This window comes from Coregonus clupeaformis, chromosome 40 (genome assembly GCF_020615455.1).
Source record: "Coregonus clupeaformis isolate EN_2021a chromosome 40, ASM2061545v1, whole genome shotgun sequence".
Taxonomy (NCBI): domain Eukaryota; kingdom Metazoa; phylum Chordata; class Actinopteri; order Salmoniformes; family Salmonidae; genus Coregonus; species Coregonus clupeaformis.
Window position 1 is genome coordinate 30738780 of NC_059231.1, and position 21648 is coordinate 30760427.

Below are 21648 nucleotides of genomic sequence, written 5' to 3' on the forward strand. Positions count from 1 at the left end.
TATATGTTTAATACATTTTAAATGCAGGCTGTAACACAACAAAATGTGTAATAAATCAAGGGGTATGAACACTTTCTGAAGGCACAAATGGTAAAATACAACACTGGAGTGTTATTCAACAAGGGAAGCCATTTCCAGGAGCTAAATGAATTATGGTGAACATGGGTTCCTAAGTAGTGGCCAGAGTGTAAGTCTCTGAGTGCAGGCTGTTCAGAAAGCTGTAATCTCTGTGTGGTGTCAGTCCACAGCATCTAATCCGATTTGTAGGGCCAATCGGCCTGTAATGCATCAGCAACTGGAAAGACCCCGGAACTACCTCAACATCTGGAGGGCACCCACAAGCACATTAACACACACGCACACACAAACATGCGCGAAAGCACACACATGCATACACACACACACACACACACACACACACACACACACACACACACACACACACACACACACACACACACACAAACGGACATATATACACAAATACACAAAGGGTGTTTCATTAAATGGAAACCACAGCAAGTGGAACATACACATATTAAGAATGTTTCTCATATACAAATTATCTCAAAATATGAGTCATTGAGTCATTGTGTGGAAAGCATACTTTCAAAATGTACTGTACGCCAACTTTGGCACTACAAAACATCAAAAGTCCCCATTTCCAAAGATTGGTTGAACAATCTCTGTGACCCTTTGAAAAGCTTGCTGTGGGGAATCAAAACAAACAAACCACCTCCTCAAATAAAATGAATATTACATTGAGTGAAGTTTCCATGCAAATAGTTATGGCACTTCACTTAAAGCCCCCAGGCAGCCATGGGAGATTAGGTTATTGGGCAATTTGCCAGATTTTGTGTAATGCTAATTGGAGTCACGTGCTTGGCGAAGACGTGGGGACTGGGTAGTCAGCGGAGAGATCGGCGGGGAACTTCATTTGTAAATCTAACATCAGGATCGAAAATGACATGCCACTGTGTACAAAACATGGTCTTATTATTATTATTATTTTATTTTTATTTTTATTTTTTTTGCTAGACATATTAACGGTGCAGTGTGTTATCCAGTGCATCAAATCACCTAATATTTGGGTAATGCTTTTTAAAGGGGAACCATTGGTTTTGAAGCCATTTTCGTGCTGGGGGAGTACAAATGACGTGCCACCTGTCATAACCATTCACGGCAGTTTGCAGTGTGTCAGTTTTGTGATGGATCGATTAATGTGTTTGGACACATGCAAAAATGTGTGTTCCATTGCTAGTAAGCGAACAACTTATCTATATGATCACTTTGCATCATTTTGAGTGTAATTTGTGATAACATTTGTTATGAACTTGTCCTTAAATAGGTACAATAATCAAACCACAGCAGACAGTTAGGGAGAAAGTTCAGCCATCTTGGCTTTTGCGGCCACTAACAGAAAGGCAGTTACACAAAAAAACTCAATTACTTTATCTCTCTCCCCTGAATACCCTGACTAAATGTCAAGATCATAGACTGCCTCCAGGCTTAAAGGGGAGGGATATCAAAATCATTTTCTGTTGCTTTATGTTCCACTAAATAAAACCATGGCTTTCTCATCTTCGCTGTTCCAAATAGCCTTTGAGTCCCCCACCCCATTCCAAACAAGACACAGATAGTCTGTGACCTCAACACACTCCCAGAGTTCAATGCTGGGCGTTGATCTGTGATCCTCCATTGTTAAGGATGTAGCCAATTTGTGTCTGCTATTGAATTTTAAACACTTCTTAGGTGCATGTTTTTTTTTTTTTTTCTGGCTTAAGAAAAACAAACAAAACAAAAAAACTCACTCCCATGCTATTTTTGAGAGATGAGAAAATGTGTATGTAAGGTAGGAAGCTTTTCAGACCTACTCAAGTGCAGCAAGATCTTGGAGGCAAACTTGTAAGATTGCACAGAAAACAAAGCACATTATATGTACTGTAGTTGTTGCGGTTTCTTTCTGCTTGGTTTAATACAGCAAAAATAAGAGTTAAGAGAACCCTAATAACGGTACAATATTATTAAAGAAGGAAAAAAGAAAAGGAAAAAAACCCAGTATGTAAATCAGAGCACTTACAGACAGCGATATCAAAGCCGTCACAATGCAACTAGCCACAAACAGAACAAAAGCATTAGCTGCAATAAAACTCGCCCGGGGGCACATTTGGGAACAAACGGTTGTTGTTGATTCTTGTGGCGATAAAGCTTGCTTTAGCATCAACCATGCCTATGTATATACACCAGTGGAGTGGATTTAATCACACTAATTAGAATGCTCTCAAGGCGAAACACAGCATCTACTGAAAATAATCAGAGAGAAAAGAATGCCACTACAATTTATTGGAGTGGCATCTCCCTCTCTCTCCGAGTTTAGGATCAGTTTTTTGTAAACAAGTTTAAAATGAGCGGCTGGTTGTTTGATGGTTGTCTGTTGGTTGTGTGTTTGCATGTGTCACTTTGCTCTGCTCGCCATTTAGAGGACAAAGAGAGGGAGGCGGGGAGTGCTATGGGGATGTTGAGGGTATGAAGGATTGTTTCAGTGGCGAGTTTGTGTGTGTATCCGTGTGTGCGTGCGTAAACACTTAGCATGCGTGTAAGAGTATAAATGTGTGTATATACATTGAGAATATGCAAACCTGTGTGCTTGTGCATGTCTGTTTGTGTGTAACTACAGTACATACCTGAGGATGGGAACGTTCCAGGAGACATGAGGCCGGGGACAGAGTGTGGCATGATGTGTGGGTTCTCTGGTGATGTCACACTCTGGCTTCTCTTAGGAGGTCTGCCTGGTCTGGAGCTGGAAGAGATAGAAGGGAGAGGGATTTAACATTTGATGCTTTCTATTGAGACATCATCACTTACCTAAAAAGAACACAATAACCTTCTGTGAAACCTCTCCCACTCCACCCTAAAAGTCAAAGTGAATGGAGGGAAGGGATGAGGGAAAGGGAGGATTAAAGAGGGATGGAGAGTAGATGTAGGCCAGGGGAGATGAGAGAGCCAAGAGGGTATGAGTAAAGGAGAGCATGGCAAGTGAAAGAGGGAGAAAAAGAGAGACGTTACAGAGAAAGATGACAGGTGGGAGGAACAGGTAAGAAGGATAACAACTGAGATGGATGAAGAGATTTAGAGATGAGGGAGATCGAGAAATACATTTAGGAAGAAAGATAGATGAAGAAAGAAATATAGAAATAAAGAGGGACAAAGAGAGGGAGGAGGGGGGATGAGAGAAGGGGATAGAGTGAGAGGGGGAGGGGGAGAAAGAGAGGGTGCGAAGTGTTAACATTTTGGACCACTCCAGGACGCATTTCCATTCCAGAGAGCGAACACTACATGGTACTGTACATAAATTCCCTTTTCAAGGACAGTTGCTTTCCGCCGCTCCAACATAATAGACTTCCCGTAACTAATTAGATTACATGCTGAATTCCTTTCCTTTATTGAAGATCAACCACTTTTTTATGCATAATTCATCGGCCATACCTTGTTACCTGCTCTCGCGTATGAATATCGCAGCACACTATTTGAATTGCCTCGTTTGCATATGCTAAAACCTAGCCATCGCTGTGGCACTCTGGCAGCCCTCTCAGCCTGGAAATTACATGTTAACTTGTTAAAATTATTGCAGTCAGGCCACACTATTGATTTATGGGACTTTGAAAAAAAAAAAATATATATATATATATATATATATGTGTAGTTCCGGTAATGAATGATATTTTAAGGTTCTTCAGGAAATAAAAAGCCACTGGCTGCCTTGGGAAATGTTCCGCTTGCTTGATTTAATATGACACCGTAGCTTGGAGGTGGTGGAGAGACGAGGTGATTTGGTGATTCAGACCTGTTGGACATTTCTGATGGGCCCACTTGTATCACTTCCCAGATTTGGAAGTGATAAATGACTCCTCTGGAGTTGTAGAAGGAGAAAAATACTTCAGAGCTGGGCTGATGTACCCTGTGTATGTATTTCCCCCATATCTTACTCAGTCACTTATTAATAAGTATCACAATCAATATCTACTTTAGCTGGATTAGTTATAGTTACAAAAGGCCTATGGAGTTGAATGTTAATAATATGATCACAGAGTCAAGTTGTTGTTGTTGTTTTATTTAACATTTTTTCTTAAAACAATAGAACACATACAAACGACAACAGACACACACAAATATCAAATACATCACACCTGCCCAGACCCACCTGCTCACACCACCATCTCCAGTGCCGGCATCACTCTCCGCCAAATAGCGTCAAACTGCACCATTTTGGTTCTCTCCATCGCCCACACACTTTCAACATTTAGATAATAAAGCATTTGACTTTTCGATTGTGTTAACAATAGAGGATTGGTTGATTTCCAGTTGTTAAGTATACATTTTTTTCAAGATGTTTGATGAGCAAAGTATCATCCAACCCATCGGGTGTCTCACTTCACCCTCATATGTCATGTCTTTGATATATGCAGACAGACGGATTAAAAGTAAATTTACATTGTAATACTTCTGAGAGCCAACTTTCTAACTCTGTCCATAACTGTATAGCATTCCAAGAAGGGATGGATTATTGAGTCATTGTTCATTTTACACTTAAAACATTTTGTCTCTTGTATAATACATGCTATATTTTAGTTTCTACTGGATTAAGCATACATTTTCGTTAACTGTAATTGTGTTAGTTATGTTCCAACATTCCCTCCATCTTGTGCCAATATCAGTTATTTTTATGTCTTGGTTCCAATAGTTTATTTTATTTTTTCTAAGAGATTGTCAGTTGGATAGGCTCTCTGCAAGGTTTTGCATATCTTACCTATCGTATTAATATCATTGTCTGACTCAAATAGGATTCCCTCAAGATTGCTCTGATGTCCAAAATATTTCATTTGGAAATGTTGTGATATTAAACCTTTAAGTTGCATGTATTTAAAAATATCTACACTGGTCAGTCCAAAACTGCTTTTTAATTATGTGATGGAAATACATGTATTTCTTATTACCAAGTCATTTACGGTTTCTATGCCTTTAGTTTTCCATGTAGACCAATTGATCGGTGGATTCTGAAAAGCTATCCTAGGATTGTTCCATAGGGTTGTGTTTTTAGGGAGTGATATTGGTTATTGTAGAGTACATTTAATTTTCTTCCATATTGTTATAGTGTTCATAACTATGAAGTTGTTATTGTTCTTAGCTTTATCCTTCTGGGGATGAGCATGTGCATCTTCAATTTGTACCCATTGTTCCTCTTTAGTGCATTTAACTAAATTCAGCAAAAAAAGAAACATCCTCTCACTGTCAACTGTGTTCTTGTTGTGAGATGTTACCCCACTCTTCCACCAAGGCACCTGCAAGTTCCCGGACATTTCTGGGGGTAATGGCCCTAGCCCTCACCCTCTGATCCAACAGGTCCCAAACGTGCTCAATGGGATTGAGATCTGGGCTCTTTGCTGGCTGGCCATGGCAGAACACTGACATTCATGTCTTGCAGGAAATCACGCACAGAACGAGCAGTATGGCTGCTGGCATTGTCATGCTGGAGGGTTCTGAAAAAGGGATGTTTATTTTTTGCTGTGTTTATATGTAAATAAAATACTTGGGTGGCGAGTTGATACAGTTCCAAGTCTGGAAGGTTAAAACTACCCTCAGACTTTGAGTTTTATTTGCCCATATAAAGTTTGTTATGACCGAGTATACCTTTTTAAAGAATGTCTTCGGTTGAGTAATTGGTATTACCAAGAATAAATATAAAAACTTTGGGAGCCATGCCATTCTGAAAAGGTTTATTCTACCTGGAAGATTTATGGGAAGATTGTTCCATTTAATTAGATATGCTTTCATATTATTAATATTGGGATAAAGTTATATTTATATATGTGTGTGTTTGTTGTCACTTATTAATATCCTAAATATTTTATATTTTTTGTGGTCTCCTTAAAGGATTGCTGTAGATCAATAATTATTCTGTTTAATTTTCCTATTGTCCTTATTTATTTTATCCACGTAAATTTTATATCGTAAGACTTTTGAGTATTCTGGGAAAAACAGTGCATTGTGTTTTCAATAGCGGTCAGAAGATCCACAAATAAGTTTAGTTCATATTAATGTTTAACAATACGGACACCTGTTATGTTTGAGTCCTGTCTAATTATTTCTGCAAGCGGTTCAATTAACAGTGCAAACAGGATGGGGGATAGAGGACATCCCTGCATTGTGCCCCTTTCTAAAGTGATTTCATCAGATAATGTATTATGTGTGTATATTTTAGCTTTAGGACATTTACAGTGCATTAGGAAAGTTGTAAGACCCCAAACTTTTTCCAAATGTTGTTACGTTACAGCCTTATTCTAAAATGCATTACACTGTTTCCCCCCCAAGGTTTTTAGAAATGTGTGCATTTTTTAAAATAAAACACGGAAATATAATTCAGACCCTTTACTCAGTACTTTGTTGAAGCACCTTTGGCAGCGATTATAGCCTTGAGTCTTATTGGGTATGACACTACAAGCTTGGCACACCTGTATCTAGGGAGTTTCTCCCATTCTTCTCTGCAGATCCTCTCAAGCTCTGTCAGGTTGGATGGGGAGTGTCGGTGCACAGCTATTTTCAGGTCTCTCCAGAGATGTTAGATTGGGTTAAAGTCCGGGCTCTGGCTGGGACACTCAAGAACATTCAGAGACTTGTCCCGAAGCCACTCCTGTGTTGCCTTGGCTGTGTGCTTAGGGTCATTGTCCTATTGGAAGGTGAACCTTCGCCCCAGTCTGAGGTCATGAGCGTTATGGAGCAGGTTTTTATCAAATATTTCTCTGTACTTTGCTCCGTTCATCTTTCCCTCAATCGTGATTAGTCACCCAGTCCCTGCTGCTGAAAAACATCCCTATAGCATGATGCTGCCGCCACCATACTTCCCCATATGGATGGTGCCATGTTTCCTCCAGACGTGACGCTTGGCATTCAGGCCAAATAGTTCAATCTTGGTTTCATCATTCCAGAGAATCTTGTTTCTCATGGTCTGAGAGTCATTTAAGTACCTTTTGGCAAACTCCAAGTGGGCTGTCATATGCCTTTTACTGAGGAGTGGCTTCTGTCTGGCCACTCTACCAGAAAGGCCTGATTGGTGGAGTGCTGCAGAGATGGTTGTCCTTCTGGGAGGATCTCCCATCCCCACAGAGGAACTCTGGAGCTCTGTCAGAGTGACCATGGGGATCTTGGTCACCTACCTGACCAAGGCCCTTCTCCCCCGGTTGCTCAGTTTGGTCGGGCGGCCAGCTCTAGGAAGAGTCCTGGTGGTTCCAAACTTCTTCCATTTAAGAATGATGGAGGCCACTGTGTTCCAGGGGACCTTCAAAGTTGCAGACATTTTTTGGTACCCTTCTCCAGATCTGTGCCTCGACACAATCTGTCTCGGAGCTCTACGGACAATTCCTTCGACCTCATGGCTTGGTTTTTGCTCTGACATGCACTGTCAACTGTGGGACCTTATATAAACAGGTTTGTGCCTTTCAAAATCATGTCCAATCAATTGAATTTACCACAGATGTACTCCAATCAAGTTGTAGAAACACCTCAATGATGATAAATGGAAACAGGATGCACCTGAGCTCAATTTCAAGTCTCATAGAAAAGTGTCTGAATACTTACAGTGGGGGAAAAAAAAAATATTTAGTCAGCCACCAATTGTGCAAGTTCTCCCACTTAAAAATATGAGAGAGGCCTGTAATTTTCATCATAGGTACAACTATGACAGACAAAATGGGAATTCTCTTTCCAGAAAATCACATTGTAGGATTTTTTATGAATATATTTGCAAATTATGGTGGAAAATAAGTATTTGGTCAATAACAAAAGTTTCTCAATACTTTGTTATATACCCTTTGTTGGCAATGACACAGGTCAAATGTTTTCTGTAAGTCTTCACAAGGTTTTCACACACTGTTGCTGGTATTTTGGCCCATTCCTCCATGCAGATCTCCTCTAGAGCAGTGATGTTTTGGGGCTGTCGCTGGGCAACACGGACTTTCAACTCCCTCCAAAGACTTTCTATGGGGTTGAGATCTGGAGACTGGCTAGGCCACTCCAGGACCTTGAAATGCTTCTTACGAAGCCACTCCTTTGTTGCCCGGGCGGTGTGTTTGGGATCATTGTCATGCTGAAAGACCCAGCCACGTTTCATCTTCAATGCCCTTGCTGATGGAAGGATGTTTTCACTCAAAATCTCACGATACATGGACCCATTCATTCTTTCCTTTACACGGATCAGTCGTCCTGGTCCCTTTGCAGAAAAACAGCCCCAAAGCATGATGTTTCCACCCCCATGCTTCACAGTAGGTATGGTGTTCTTTGGATGCAACTCAGCATTCTTTGTCCTCCAAACAAGACGAGTTGAGTTTTTACTAAAAATTTATATTTTGGTTTCATCTGACCATATGACATTCTCCCAATCCTCTTCTGGATCATCCAAATGCACTCTAGCAAACTTCAGACGGGCCTGGACATGTACTGGCTTAAGCAGGGGGACACGTCTGGCACTGCAGGATTTGAGTCCCTGGCGGCGTAGTGTGTTACTGATGGTAGGCTTTGTTACTTTGGTCCCAGCTCTCTGCAGGTCATTCACTAGGTCCCCCCGTGTGGTTCTGGAATTTTTGCTCACCATTCTTGTGATCATTTTGACCCCACAGGGTGAGATCTTGAGTGAAGCCCCAGATCGAGGGAGATTATCAGTGGTCTTGTATGTCTTCCATTTCCTAATAATTGCTCCCACAGTTGATTTCTTCAAACCAAGCTGCTTACCTATTGCAGATTCAGTCTTCCCAGCCTGGTGCAGGTCTACAATTTTGTTTCTGGTGTCCTTCGACAGCTCTTTGGTCTTGGCCATAGTGGAGTTTGGAGTGTGACTGTTTGAGGTTGTGGACAGGTGTATTTTATACTGATAACAAGTTCAAACAGGTGCCATTAATACAGGTAACAAGTGGAGGACAGACAAGCCTCTTAAAGAAGAAGTTACAGGTCTGTGAGAGCCAGAAATATTGCTTGTTTGTAGGTGACCAAATACTTATTTTCCACCATAATTTGCAAATAAATTCATAAAAAATCCTACAATGTGATTTTCTGGAAAAAAAATGCTCAATTTGTCTGTCATAGTTGGCGTGTACCTATAATGAAAATTACAGGCCTCTCTCATCTTTTTAAGTGGGAGAACATGCACAATTGGTGGCTGACTAAATACTTTTTTCCCCCACTGTATGTAAATAAGGAATTTCTGTATTTGTATTTTTTTATAAATTCGCAAAAATGTATAAAAACCTGTTTTCGCTTTGGCATTAAGTGGTATTGTGTATAGATTGATGATATGTTTTAAAATATTTAATCCATTTTAGAATAAGGTTGTAGCGTAACAAAATGTGGAAAATGTCAAGGAGTCTGAATACTTTCCAAATGCACTGTATATACCATTTTATATAAAATGTATTATTTCAGTTGGAAAGTTGAAAGCTTCCGAAGCTTGGAGTAGAAAAGGCCATTCAAGGCAGTCAAAAGCCTTTTCGGCATCAACAGCCATTATTGATAAATGTAAATATAGTTTTTTTGTGTATTGCATTAAACTGAAACATGTTATTGCATTAGTTTGTAAGTGTCTATTTTTAATAAACCCTATTTGATTGATATGTATCAATTCTGGTAAGACTTTTGCCATTCTATTGCTCATGAGCTTTTCTATTGTTTTATTGTCACAATTTATTAAACTTATGGGTCTGTAATCAGCAGGGTACTCTCCATATTTTCATGGTTTCAATATAACTGAAATAACTGCTTGATATTCTGTCACTAAGTGTATTTTCTGTTGGTGTAATTAAGCATGATACCGGAGAATGATCCAATATTACTATGTCATGGCTTTTTACATTTACATCATTTAGCAGACACTCTTATCCAGAGTGACTTACAGTTAGTGAGTGCATACATTATTTTTTTATATTTTTTTCATACTGGCCCCCCGTGGGAATCGAACACACAACCCTGGCGTTGCAAACGCCATGCTCTACCAACTGAGCTACATCCCTGCTGGCCATTCCCTCCCCTACCCTGGACGACACTGGGCCAATTGTGTGCCGCCCCATGGGTCTCCTGGTCGCAGCCGGCTACGACAGAGCCTGGATTTGAACCACTGTGCCACTCAGTGTACTTCTTGAATAGCTTTTCTTACTTTGAGAAAGTAGTATTTTGTAGTTGGGAATAGTAATCTCCAGGTGTCCTGTAAAGTATTTGTAAAGATTAAATGTTTCAGCCTCTTTGGAGGTTCCTTGAATTTGCCTTTTTTTTGCTACATCTGTCAATGTTTTTGAATGTATGATTTAGGTTGTCTGCTAAAATAATAGTTATTGTCTGGATTGCATCTAATATAGCTTGAATTATATCTAAAAACACCATATTTGCCCCTGGTAGGATATACAATGAAATCAATGTGTATTTTGCACCATGTAAGATACAATTTAACATTAGAAAACATCCTTCTTGGTCCGTGTGCTGGTATATAAGGGAAAAGGGTGTGTTCTTATTTATCAGGATGTCTACACCTCTGATGTTACCACAGTAGGTGGCAGCATAGGCCTCTCCAACCCAGCTCCTCTTCAACACTAGACCCGTTGGGCCTCGAGGGACCCCCCTTCAAGCTAATGAGCAGTCATTCTGACTGCAACATTCTAACAGTGTAATTAATACATTTCATATATGCTATCGCAAAAATAATCACTTGGTTGTGTTTATGAAGGCCTTGGGTTAAAATTTAAATAAGATTTGTATTTTATTTTAAATAACACAATAGCATTTTCATTAGGTTATGTTACTGTGGGCTATATGCAACAAACAAAAAAAACACAACACAAACCAGAAATTCAAGTATTCAATAAATTGAATTCATGGGGTGCCTTTGTTATACCTATGAAATAGAAAGCATATGTGTTGGAACAAGGTAACAACTTATTTTTTATAATGACAAAATAAAATAAATACCCCAACCACCAAGACACATTGGTCAGCAAGAAGCATGGTCAAATGACAAAAATATCAGTAGCCTAAACATCATTATAAGTACCAAGTGGCCTTGACAAACAGTGAAAATCAGCACTGTAACTGTCACCATTGGCCTCACAGTGAAATCCCTGAGTGGTTTCCTTCCTCTCCGGCAACTGAGTTAGGAAGGACACCTTGTAGTGAGTGGGTGTATTGATACACCATACAAAGTGTAATTAATAAATTCACCATGCTCAAAGGGATATTTAATGTCTGTTTATTATTTAATGTTTTACCCATCTACCAAAAGGTGCCCTTCTTTACGAGGCATTGGAAAATCTCCCCAGTCTTTGTGGTTGAATCTGTGTTTGAAATTCACTGATTGACTGGGGGACATATAATTGTATGTGTGGGGTACAGAGATGAGGTAGTCTTTTAAAAATAATGTCAAACACTATTATTGCACACAGAGTGAGTCCATGCAACTTATTATGTGACTTGTTGCAAATTTTTACTCCTAAACTCATTTAGGCTTGCCATAACAAGTCCTGTGTGGCTCAGTTGGTAGAGCATGACACTTGCAACACCTAGGTTGTGGGTTTGATTCCAACAGGGGACCAGTAAAAAAATAAATAAATGTATGCACTGACTTAAGTCACTCTGGATAAGACCGTCTGCTAAATGTCTAAAATGTAAATGGATTGAAAACATATTCACTCAAGACATTTCAGCTTTAAATTATTTTTGTTTTTTTTAACATAAAAAACAAACAAAAAAAACATAATTCCACTTTGACATCATGGGTTATTGTGTGTAGGCCAGTGTCACACAATCTCAATTTAATCAATTTTAAATGTAGGCTGTAACACAACAACATGTGGAAAAAGTAAAGGTGTGTGAACAGTTTCTGAAGGCACTGTAAGTGTCGATATGACAGCAGTAAAAAAGTATATTGTCAGCTCATGCTTACATTGTGTGCGTCTTCACGCATCAGTTGGATTTAATTTAGCGGTTATCCCTTGTCCTAACAGTTGACACAAATATGCGTAACTTTCACTTGCTTGACACACTTAGACATACTTTTGTTTGGTTGTAGTGCGGAATAGTTTCCGGTTCTCTCTTTATTGTGTCATTCTTCAGCACCATTGTGGAGTACAACGGCTGTTCAGGTGCCATATTTTGCGCAGAGGGAAGGAGCTCCCATCTCGCTTTGTTCATGGTGCCGGCTATGCTTGTTTTCTTCGCCAATGACAGTGAACTGAAAAAATTGTCCATGGTGACATTTCTCCCCTTGCCAACTTAAGGTTCCACAAGCCTCATCACCACATTCTCCGACACTTGCTCACCTGCTGCAGATATTTTCCCAGATATTGAAAGCCGTTCAGCATGTACAATTACACACGCTCTCACTGTGTAGCCTACTCCAAGTAGGCCAGAGTAGATTGATAAGACTGTTTGGATTCAGTGGACTGATATAGGGTACATACCATTTTGAGAATATAGTTAGAACAGATCAATACAATAGAATGGCCCGCCCTGTTCTTCATTCACAATTGGTGATTACATAATCATGCATCGTTCGTCGGCAGGAGGAGGGGCAACAGGGGGGAAACCACAAAAACAATGACATGCCCTCCTAAAACTGGTTATAACCCCAGTTATGTTTATGATATTAAGATTCTAACACCGACAGTGTGTTATATAGACTTATTTAGAAAAAGTCAAGAAGGGAGGGGGGCATGACTTACATTTTTTTAAATTCATGTCATTACATTAAGATGTATTCAATAAAATCAACAAGTTGATTTAAAATGTTTAACCCATTATCATGGTTGGTATCTTGACGGATTTTTCAAAAATCATGTGACATAAAACTTTACTTTTCAGTCCTTGTATTTATGGCAGTGTAAGTTGTCATTTTGTCATATATTAAGCATAAATCAGTTAAATTAGGCATTGAACTTGAACCCTGTAAGAATCCTGGATCTAGCTGTCGGCCAGTTGTTTGTATAGAGATCTCAGAAATGCAGTGTTATGTGGTGAAAACAGTTTTCATGGGCACACAAATAAAAAATAATAAATGCGATAGAAAAATGGAATGCTTCTAACCAAAAGAATCACCTTACCTTGATACTTAAAACCTAAATCAATAATGTAATTAACATGGTTTGTCAATAATTATGCATAATACTTGTTGGATGCCCATTTGGAGTCGAACTGTTTAATTACATCGTGAAAATTTCACACATCATCATCTGATCCAGGAAGGACTGTTCAGAATGACAGCCAAGTGATGAACAGCTGTTGTGATAGTGCATACAATGCAACAACAGCCCAAGTGATGTAAAAAAGGTGTTTGTGAGGAATGTAGAAAATATTTTGGTGTCTCATTCGTTATGCGGGTGAAGACAGTTGTGCCTGGATCCACGTTGGATCTAATATCCCTAGCGAATTGAGGTTGATCATCTGTTGTTGTCTGCTTGATTTAACAGAGAAAGCATAAAGGTAATGAGTTCATGTTTTCATATGTTTTTGTGCCTCGGATTGGACACCCAGTCTACTGTGCACAATTGTGTAGGATAGACTATTGTGCAACACCCAACGCTCTTCTAATTAATTATCCTGAATATAATGACAACAAATTACATAGCCTAGTGGGCTTATTCACAATATTATATGGTAATGAATAGCATGACACATACATTTTCTATTCCATGTTACACCTGCAATTTTAAACAATACAAGGGGCTTGAAGTAGCCTACTTGAACTTGCATTTGGAGCTCAGAAATTCAAGTACTGGAATAGGCCTACCTCAATTTGGTGCTTGAAAAGTCCTTGTAATTATTGTAGCCAATTTATAAGTTCTCATGGTCCCTTATAATTATCTGTGATATCATTTTTGATCCGTTTTTGTGAGAGATGTGGCCACTTTTGTTTGTTTTCCGCCGCTTCAATTGAAGGGTGTTGACCTACTCTGTTACAGTAAAATCATGTGTGGTTAATATTAGGAAGACAACAACTAATGTTGGCTTCAACTTGCCTTTCCATACAAATCTTTCCATTAAAAAAGTTAACTGTTTTTTGGTCACTTTCTCGTTATAAAAAAAGTGACAGTGAGATTAATGCTACCGCTATTAATGGCTTTATTATGTGTGTCTGTGTCGGCCACATAAGATACAGAAAGATTGCTATTGAATGCATCCAATCTATTTAGTCAGACAATGTCCACATTATTCTCACATATTTTAGAATGTAATAATAATTTGAATATCAAGGCCTAAAAAAAAGTATAATTCTTAAAAGTGGTAATGGCCTACTTTTTCTTTTACACTTTTTGCATGCTTTTTGGGGGGAAGGGGGGTCTATATTAGGCTCTATATGTACAATTATAGAAAATATACAATTATATAACACTGAGGTCCTTGAAAACTACAATGAAGTGCTTGAAAAAGTCCCTGAAAGTCCTTGAATTTGACTTGCCAATGTCTGTATGAACCCTGCTTAAAGGATGTATAGTCCTAAGCCAGCGTTTCCCAAACTCGGTCCTCAGGTGCACATTTTGGTTTTTGACTTAATACTACACAGTTGATTAATTGAATCAGCTGTGTAGTGCTAGGGCAAAAACCAAAATGTTCACTCCTTGGGGCACTGAGGACTGAGGTTGGTAAACCCTGTCCTAGGCATATGTTGATGTATAGTATGTAGTATGTTATGGGCTAATTTGCATATATTCAATTTTATTCCTCCAAGTACACATGAGGAACTGCATAAAATTATTTATATTTTTGTTTCAAACCCTTTTGCAATTTTGATCCCAATGTCACACACTGGCCACATTATTTATAGAAATACCTATATATAGAGTGTGTGAGCATGTGGGCAGAGGAGACATTTAACAGAGAACACACAAAAAACATAAAGCAAAGTACTTCTCTGTACTTTGAGGCGCTATGCCTTTTTAGGGCTTTTAAGCGCCAACTCCTCTCCTAATGTACCAAAAGACTGTGAATTATGTCAGTGTACATTGGAGAATTGTATTCCCTTGTAAATTAAATTAAAGTATAGTGGCTGGTGGAGGTGTACTTAAGGCGAGTGTGTCCACCGAGAGACTGAAGTGAGATGAGTGGAGGCCACATACATACAGTACTTCAGAAAAGTGTATGATGCCCTCCCACTCACCTCATCCCAAACCCCTCGGATAGAGCCCCTCTCCACAAAAAAAACAAAAAAATAATAATGACTCGACATCTTCTCCCAGTCTGTCCAGAACTCTTACTCGTATTACAGCAGATTTGCAAGTCAAAGCCATCCCTCTACACCTCCCATTTTTCTTCCCCCTTTACCCCACCCAAGCCAAGCTTGGTTCAACCTCCCATCCTTAACCACCCTTGCCCACCCAAGCAAAGCTTGTCCCAACCTCCCATCTTTTTCCACCCTCCCTACATCTGACCCACTTCACCCATCTATCCATCGACATACTCATCCATTGTCATTCATACCGGCCCAACATACAGAATATAGCCCTATTTGGTAAAATACCCAGTCCATAGTATGGCAACAACAGCTCACATAAGCAAAGAGAAACGACAGTCCATCATTACTTTAAGACAAGAAGGTCAGTCAATATGGAACATTTTAAGAACTTTGAAAGTTGATTCAAGTGCAGTCACAAAAACCATCAAGTGCTATGATGAAACTGGCTCTCATGAGGACTGCCACAGGAATGGAAGACCCAGAGTTACCTCTGCTGCAGAGGATAAGTTCATTAGAGTTACCAGCCTCAGAAATTGCAGCCCAAATAAATGCTTCACAGAGTTCAAGTCACAGACACATCTCAACATCAACTGTTCAGAGGAGACTGTGTGAATCAGGCCTTCATGGTCGAATTGCTGCAAAGAAACCACTACTAAAGGACACCAATAAGAAGAAGAGACCTGCTTGGGCCAAGAAACACAAGCAATGGACATTAGACGGGTGGAAAGGTGTCCTTTGGTCTGGAGTCTAAATTTTTGATTTTTGGTTCCAACCGCCGTGTCTTTGTTAGATGCGGTGTGGGTGAATGGATGATCTCTGCATTTGTATTTCCCACCGAAAAGCATCAAGGAGCTGGTGTTATGGTATGGGGGTGCTTTGCTGGTGACACTGTCTGTGATTTATTTAGAATCCAAGGCACACTTAACCAGCATGGCTACCACAGCATTCTGCAGCGATACACCATCCCATCTGGTTTGGGCTAAGTGGGACTATAATTTGTTTTTCAACAGGACAATGACCCAACACACCTCCAGGGTGTGCAAGGGCTATTTTACCAAGAAGGAGAGTGATGGAGTGCTGCATCAGATGACCTGGCCGCCATAATCCCCCGACATCAACCCAATAGAGATGGTTTGGGATGAGTCGGACCGTTGAGTGAAGGAAAAGCAGCCAACAAGTGCTCAGCATATGTGAGTCAACTTTAAGCACAAGTACTGTTCCCTTCCCCAAGCCAGAAAATATTTAACTAATATAGGTGACCAGTTAGCAGATAAAGCATTTTATCACATCATCGAGATGTGCAAAAAATCTGCATGTAATCGTCTCCTCAGATCTACACTCTTAGACAAAAAGGCACTATCTAGAACCTAAAAGGGAACCCTTTTTGGATCCAGGTAGAACCCTTTTGGGTTCCATGTAGAACCTTCTGTAGAAAGGCTTCTACATGGAACCCAAAATAATTATGTCTGGAACCAAAAAGGGTTATCCTATGAGGACAGACGAAGTACCCTTTTGGAACCATTTTTTTCTAGGAGTATCAACAGCAGTATGGCATTTATTTAATTTTAGTAAAGAGGTGTCATGCTCAAACAACAGGAGTAGAGGTTGAACTCAATTGACATTTCCACAATGATAAAAGTGTCAGTGCAGTGTGTCAGTTCAGACCGTCTCAGCAGTTTAATATATTCAGTCCTTTTTCTTTGTGTGAGGTTTATTTACCTCTATGCAGCCTCACGGAAGAGAGGGGTGGGGGGACGAGAGAGAGAGAGCTCAAATGAGTGTCCGTTCAACCTGGGGACATCTGGAAATGTAATTCCCATTTCCACAGAGACACCACCTCTTTGATCCTATGAGAGGGAGAGATCGCAGACAGTTTTGCTGTCATCACTTTCACTTGTACTCCATCTGAATTATTTATGAAAGACCTCAATAGACGGCATGCAATGGGTAAAAGGTTATTTTCCAACAGTTTTTTTACATCGACTTTGGATCTGATGGCCCAGAGGAGGCCAGAGGATGTGGGTGCCGGTAGAAAGGAACAGTTTAGTAGAAGTAATATTTAGATAGGCTAGAAGAAGATATGTCTGATGTTTTAGAGGGGTAGCATTTCAGCTTGGGATGCAGTGGACTACACAGCACTGGTGGTGAAAGCTATACGACAACCAAATAGGAAGTGTGATATCATCTAAAACAGATATCATTGGGCCACTACACACTGTGGTCATAGTCATGAAGACTGTCTCGGACATAATTAATAACCATGCATCTCAGCATAGTATAGATTAGCATATGATAGATTTAGCATGAATGTAAATTCTCCATATGGAATTTGATCACATTTACTGTTATTTTCTATTACCCCATGCAATAATGTATCCTGAATAAAAATAAATGCAACATGCATTTTTTTTTTTTTACTGAGTTACAGTTCATATAAGGAAATCAGTCAATTGAAATAAATAACTTAGCCCCTAATCTATGGATTTCACATGAATGGGCAGGGGTGCAGCCATGGGTGGACATGGGAGGGCATAGGGCCACCCACTTGGGAGTCGGGCCCATCCACCGGGGATCCAGGCCCAGTCAATCAGAAGGGCTTTATTAGAGACATAAATTGTCATGTTTAATTTCATCAGCTGTTCAGGTGGCTGGTCTCACACGATCCCACATGTGAAGAAGCCGAATGTGGAGTTCCTGTGCTGGCGTGGTTACACGTGCTCTGCGGTTGTGAGGCCAGTTGGACGTACTGACAAATTATTTAAAACAACGTTGGAGTTGGCTTATGGTAGAGAAATTAACATTCAATTATCTGGAAACAGCTCTGGTGGACATTCCTGCAGTCAGCATGTCAATTGCACGCTCGCTCAAAACTTGAGACCTATTAGGCATTGTGTTGTGTGACAAAACTGCACATTTTAGAGTGTATATTTTATTGTCCCCAACACAAGGTGCACCTGTGTAATGATCATGCTGCTTAGTTGGCTTCTTGATATGCCACACCTGTCAGGTGGATGGATTATCTTGGCAAAGGAGAAATGTTCACTAACAGGGATGTAAACAAATATGTGCAAAAATGTTGAGAGAAATACATTTTTGGTGCATATAGAAGGAAAAATTCAGGGATCTTTTATTTCAGCTCATGAACACTGGGACCAACAATGTACATATGTTGCGTTTATATTTTTGTTCAGTATATATACACACTACCGGTTAAAAGTTTTAGAACACCTACTCATTCAAGGGTTTTTCTTAATTTTTACTATTTTCTACATTGTATAATAATAGTGAAGACATCAAAACTATTAAATAACACATATGGAATCATGTATTAACCAAAAAGGTGAAAAACTAATAAAAATATATTTTATATTTGAGATTTTTCAAATAGACACCCTTTGCCTTGATGACAGCTTTGCACACTTTTGACATTCTCTCAACCAGCTTCATGAGGCAGTCACCTGGAATGCATTTCAAATAACAGCTGTGCCTTCTTAAAAGTTAATTTGTTGAATTTATTTCCTTCTTAATGTGTTTGAGCCAATCAGTTGTGTTGTGACAAGGTAGAGGGGGTATACAGAAGATAGCCCTATTTGGTAAAAGACCAAGTCCATATTATGGCAATAACAGCTCAAATAACCAAAGAGAAACAACAGTCCATTACTTTAAGACATGAAGGTCAGTCAATACGGAACATTTCAAGAACTTTGAAAGTGTATTCAAGTGCAGTCGCAAAAACCATCAAGCGCTATGATGAAACTGGCTCTCATGAGGACCACCACAGGAATGGAAGACCCAGAGTTACCTCTGCTGCAGAGGATAAGTTAATTTGAGTTACCAGCCTCAGAAATTGCAGCCCAAATAAATGCTTCACAGAGTTCAAGTCACAGACACATTTCAACATCAACTGTTCAGAGGGGACTGTGTGAATCAGATATTCATGGTCAAATTGCTACAAAAAAACACTACTAAAGGACACCAATTAGAAGAAGAGACCTGCTTGGGCCAAGAAACACGAGCAATGGATATTAGACTGGTGGAAATGTGTCCTTTGCTCTGGAGTCCAAATTGGAGATTTTTGGTTACAACCGCCGTGTCTTTGTGAGACACTGTGTGGGTGAACGGATTATCTCTGCATGTGTAGTTCCCACAGTAAACCATGGAGGAGGAGGTGTTATGGTGTGGGGGTGCTTTGCTGGTGACACTGTCTGTGATTTATTTAGAATTCAAGGCACACTTAACCAGCATGGCTACCACAGCATTCCGCAGCGATACGCCATCCCATCTGGTTTGGGCTTAGTGGGACTATAATTTGTTTTTCAACAGGACAATGACACAGCACACCTCCAGGCTGTGTAAGGGCTGTTTTACCAAGAAGGAGAGTGATGGAGTGAGATGGTTTTGGGATGAGTCAGACCGCAGGGTGAAGGAAAAGCAGCCAACAAGTGCTCAGCATATGTGGGAACTCATTCAAGACTGTTGGAAAAGCATTCCAGGTGAAGCTGGTTGAGAGAATGCCAAGAGTGTGCAAAGCTGTCATCAAGGCAAAGGGTGGCTATTTGAAGAATCTCAAATATAACAATTATTTTGATTTGTTTAACACTGTTCTTTATTTTTTAAATTTTCTACATTGTAGAATAAATGTGAAGACATCAAAACTATGAAATAATTTGTGAATGAGTAGGTGTGTCCAAACGTTTGACTGGTACTGTCTGTTTTTCGAGATTTGTAGAAAATTAATAAAAATTGAAAAGCTGAAATGTCTTGAGTCAATAAGTATTCAACCTCTTTGTTATGGCATGCATAACTTTGTTCAGGAGTAAACATTTGCTTAACAAGTCACACAATAAGTTGTATGGACTCACTTATTTTTTAATGACTAGCTCATCTATGTACCCCACACATACAATTACAGAGGCTTGTGAAAGTATTCAGCCCCCTTGGCATTTTTCCTAACAACAACCTGGAATTAAAATGTATTGTTGGAGGGTTTGTATCATTTGGTTTACACAACATGCCTACCACTTTGAAGATGCAAAATATTTTGGGGGGGTGAAACAAACAAGAAATAAGACAGAAACACAAAACAATTGAGTGTGCATAAGCCAATGTGTTGTAGAGCCACCTTTTGCAGCAATTACAGCTGCAAGGCTGGGGTATTTCTCTATAAGCTTTGCACATCTAACCACTGGGATTTTTGCCCATTCTTCAAGGCAAAGCTGCTCCAGCTCCTTCAAGTTGGATGGGTTCCGCTGGTGTACAGCAATCTTTAAGTCATACCACATATTTTCAATTGGATTGAGGTCTGGGCTTTGACTGGGCCATTCCAAGACATTTAAATGTTTCCCCTTTAACCACTTGAGTGTTGCTTTAGCAGTATGCTTAGGGTCATTGTCCTGCTGGAAGGTGAACCTCCGTACCAGTCTCAAATCTCTGGAAGACTAAAACAGGTTTCCCTCAATAATTTCCCTGTATTTAGTGTCATCCATCATTCCTTCAATTCTGACCAGTTTCCCAGTCCCTGCCGATGAAAAACATCCCAACAGGATGATGCTGCCACCACCATGCTTAACTGTGGGGATGGTGTTCTCGGGGTGATGAGAGGTGTTGGGTTTGCGCCAGACATAGTGTTTTCCTTGATGGCCAAAAAGCTCAATTTTAGTCTCATCTGACAAGAGTACCTTTTTCCATATGTTTGGGGAGTCCCCCACATGCCTTTTGGCGAACACCAAACTTGTTTGCTTATTTATTTCTTTAAGCAATGGCTTTTTTCTGGCCACTCTTCCGTAAAGCCCAGCTCTGTGGAGTGTACGGCTTAAAGTGGTCCAATGGACATATATTCCAATCTCCGCTGTGGAGCTTTGCAGCTCCTTCAGGGTTATCTTTGGTCTCTTTGTTGCCTCTCTGATTAATGCCCTCCTTGCCTGGTCCGTGAGTTTTGGTGGGCAGCCCTCTCTTGGCAGGTTTGTTGTCGTGCAATATTATTTCCATTTTTTTAATAATGGATTTAATGGTGCTCCGTGGGATGTTCAAAGTTTCTGATAAAAAAAAAAATGTCAACCCAACCCTGATCTGTACTTCTCCACAACTTTGTCCCTGACCTGTTTGGAGAGCTCCCTGGTCTTCATGGTGCCGCTTGCTTGGTGGTGTCCCTTGCTTAGTGGTGTTGCAGACTCTGGGGCATTTCAGAACAGGGTGTATATTTACTGAAATCATGTGACAGATCATGTGACACTTAGAATGCACACAGGTGGACTTTATTTAACTAATTATGTGACTTCTGAAGGTAATTGGTTGCACCAGATCTTATTTAGGGGCTTCATAGCAAAGGGGGTGAATGCATACAGTGAGGGAAAAAAGTATTTGATCCCCTGCTGATTTTGTACGTTTGCCCA

General features: G+C 39.9%; 1 protein-coding gene across 2 annotated transcripts in view; it reads right to left on the reverse strand.

The window, feature by feature from the left end:
• The window catches only part of LOC121551191 (dachshund homolog 1-like), a 355740-nt gene that overhangs the window by 166004 nt on the left and 168088 nt on the right, over positions 1-21648 (reverse strand). For both annotated transcript variants that reach the window (XM_041863748.1, XM_041863740.1), the window contains exon 2: positions 2685-2800. In XM_041863748.1, the coding sequence (XP_041719682.1) occupies positions 2685-2800 (116 nt within the window). The remainder of the gene's footprint in view (positions 1-2684; positions 2801-21648) is intronic.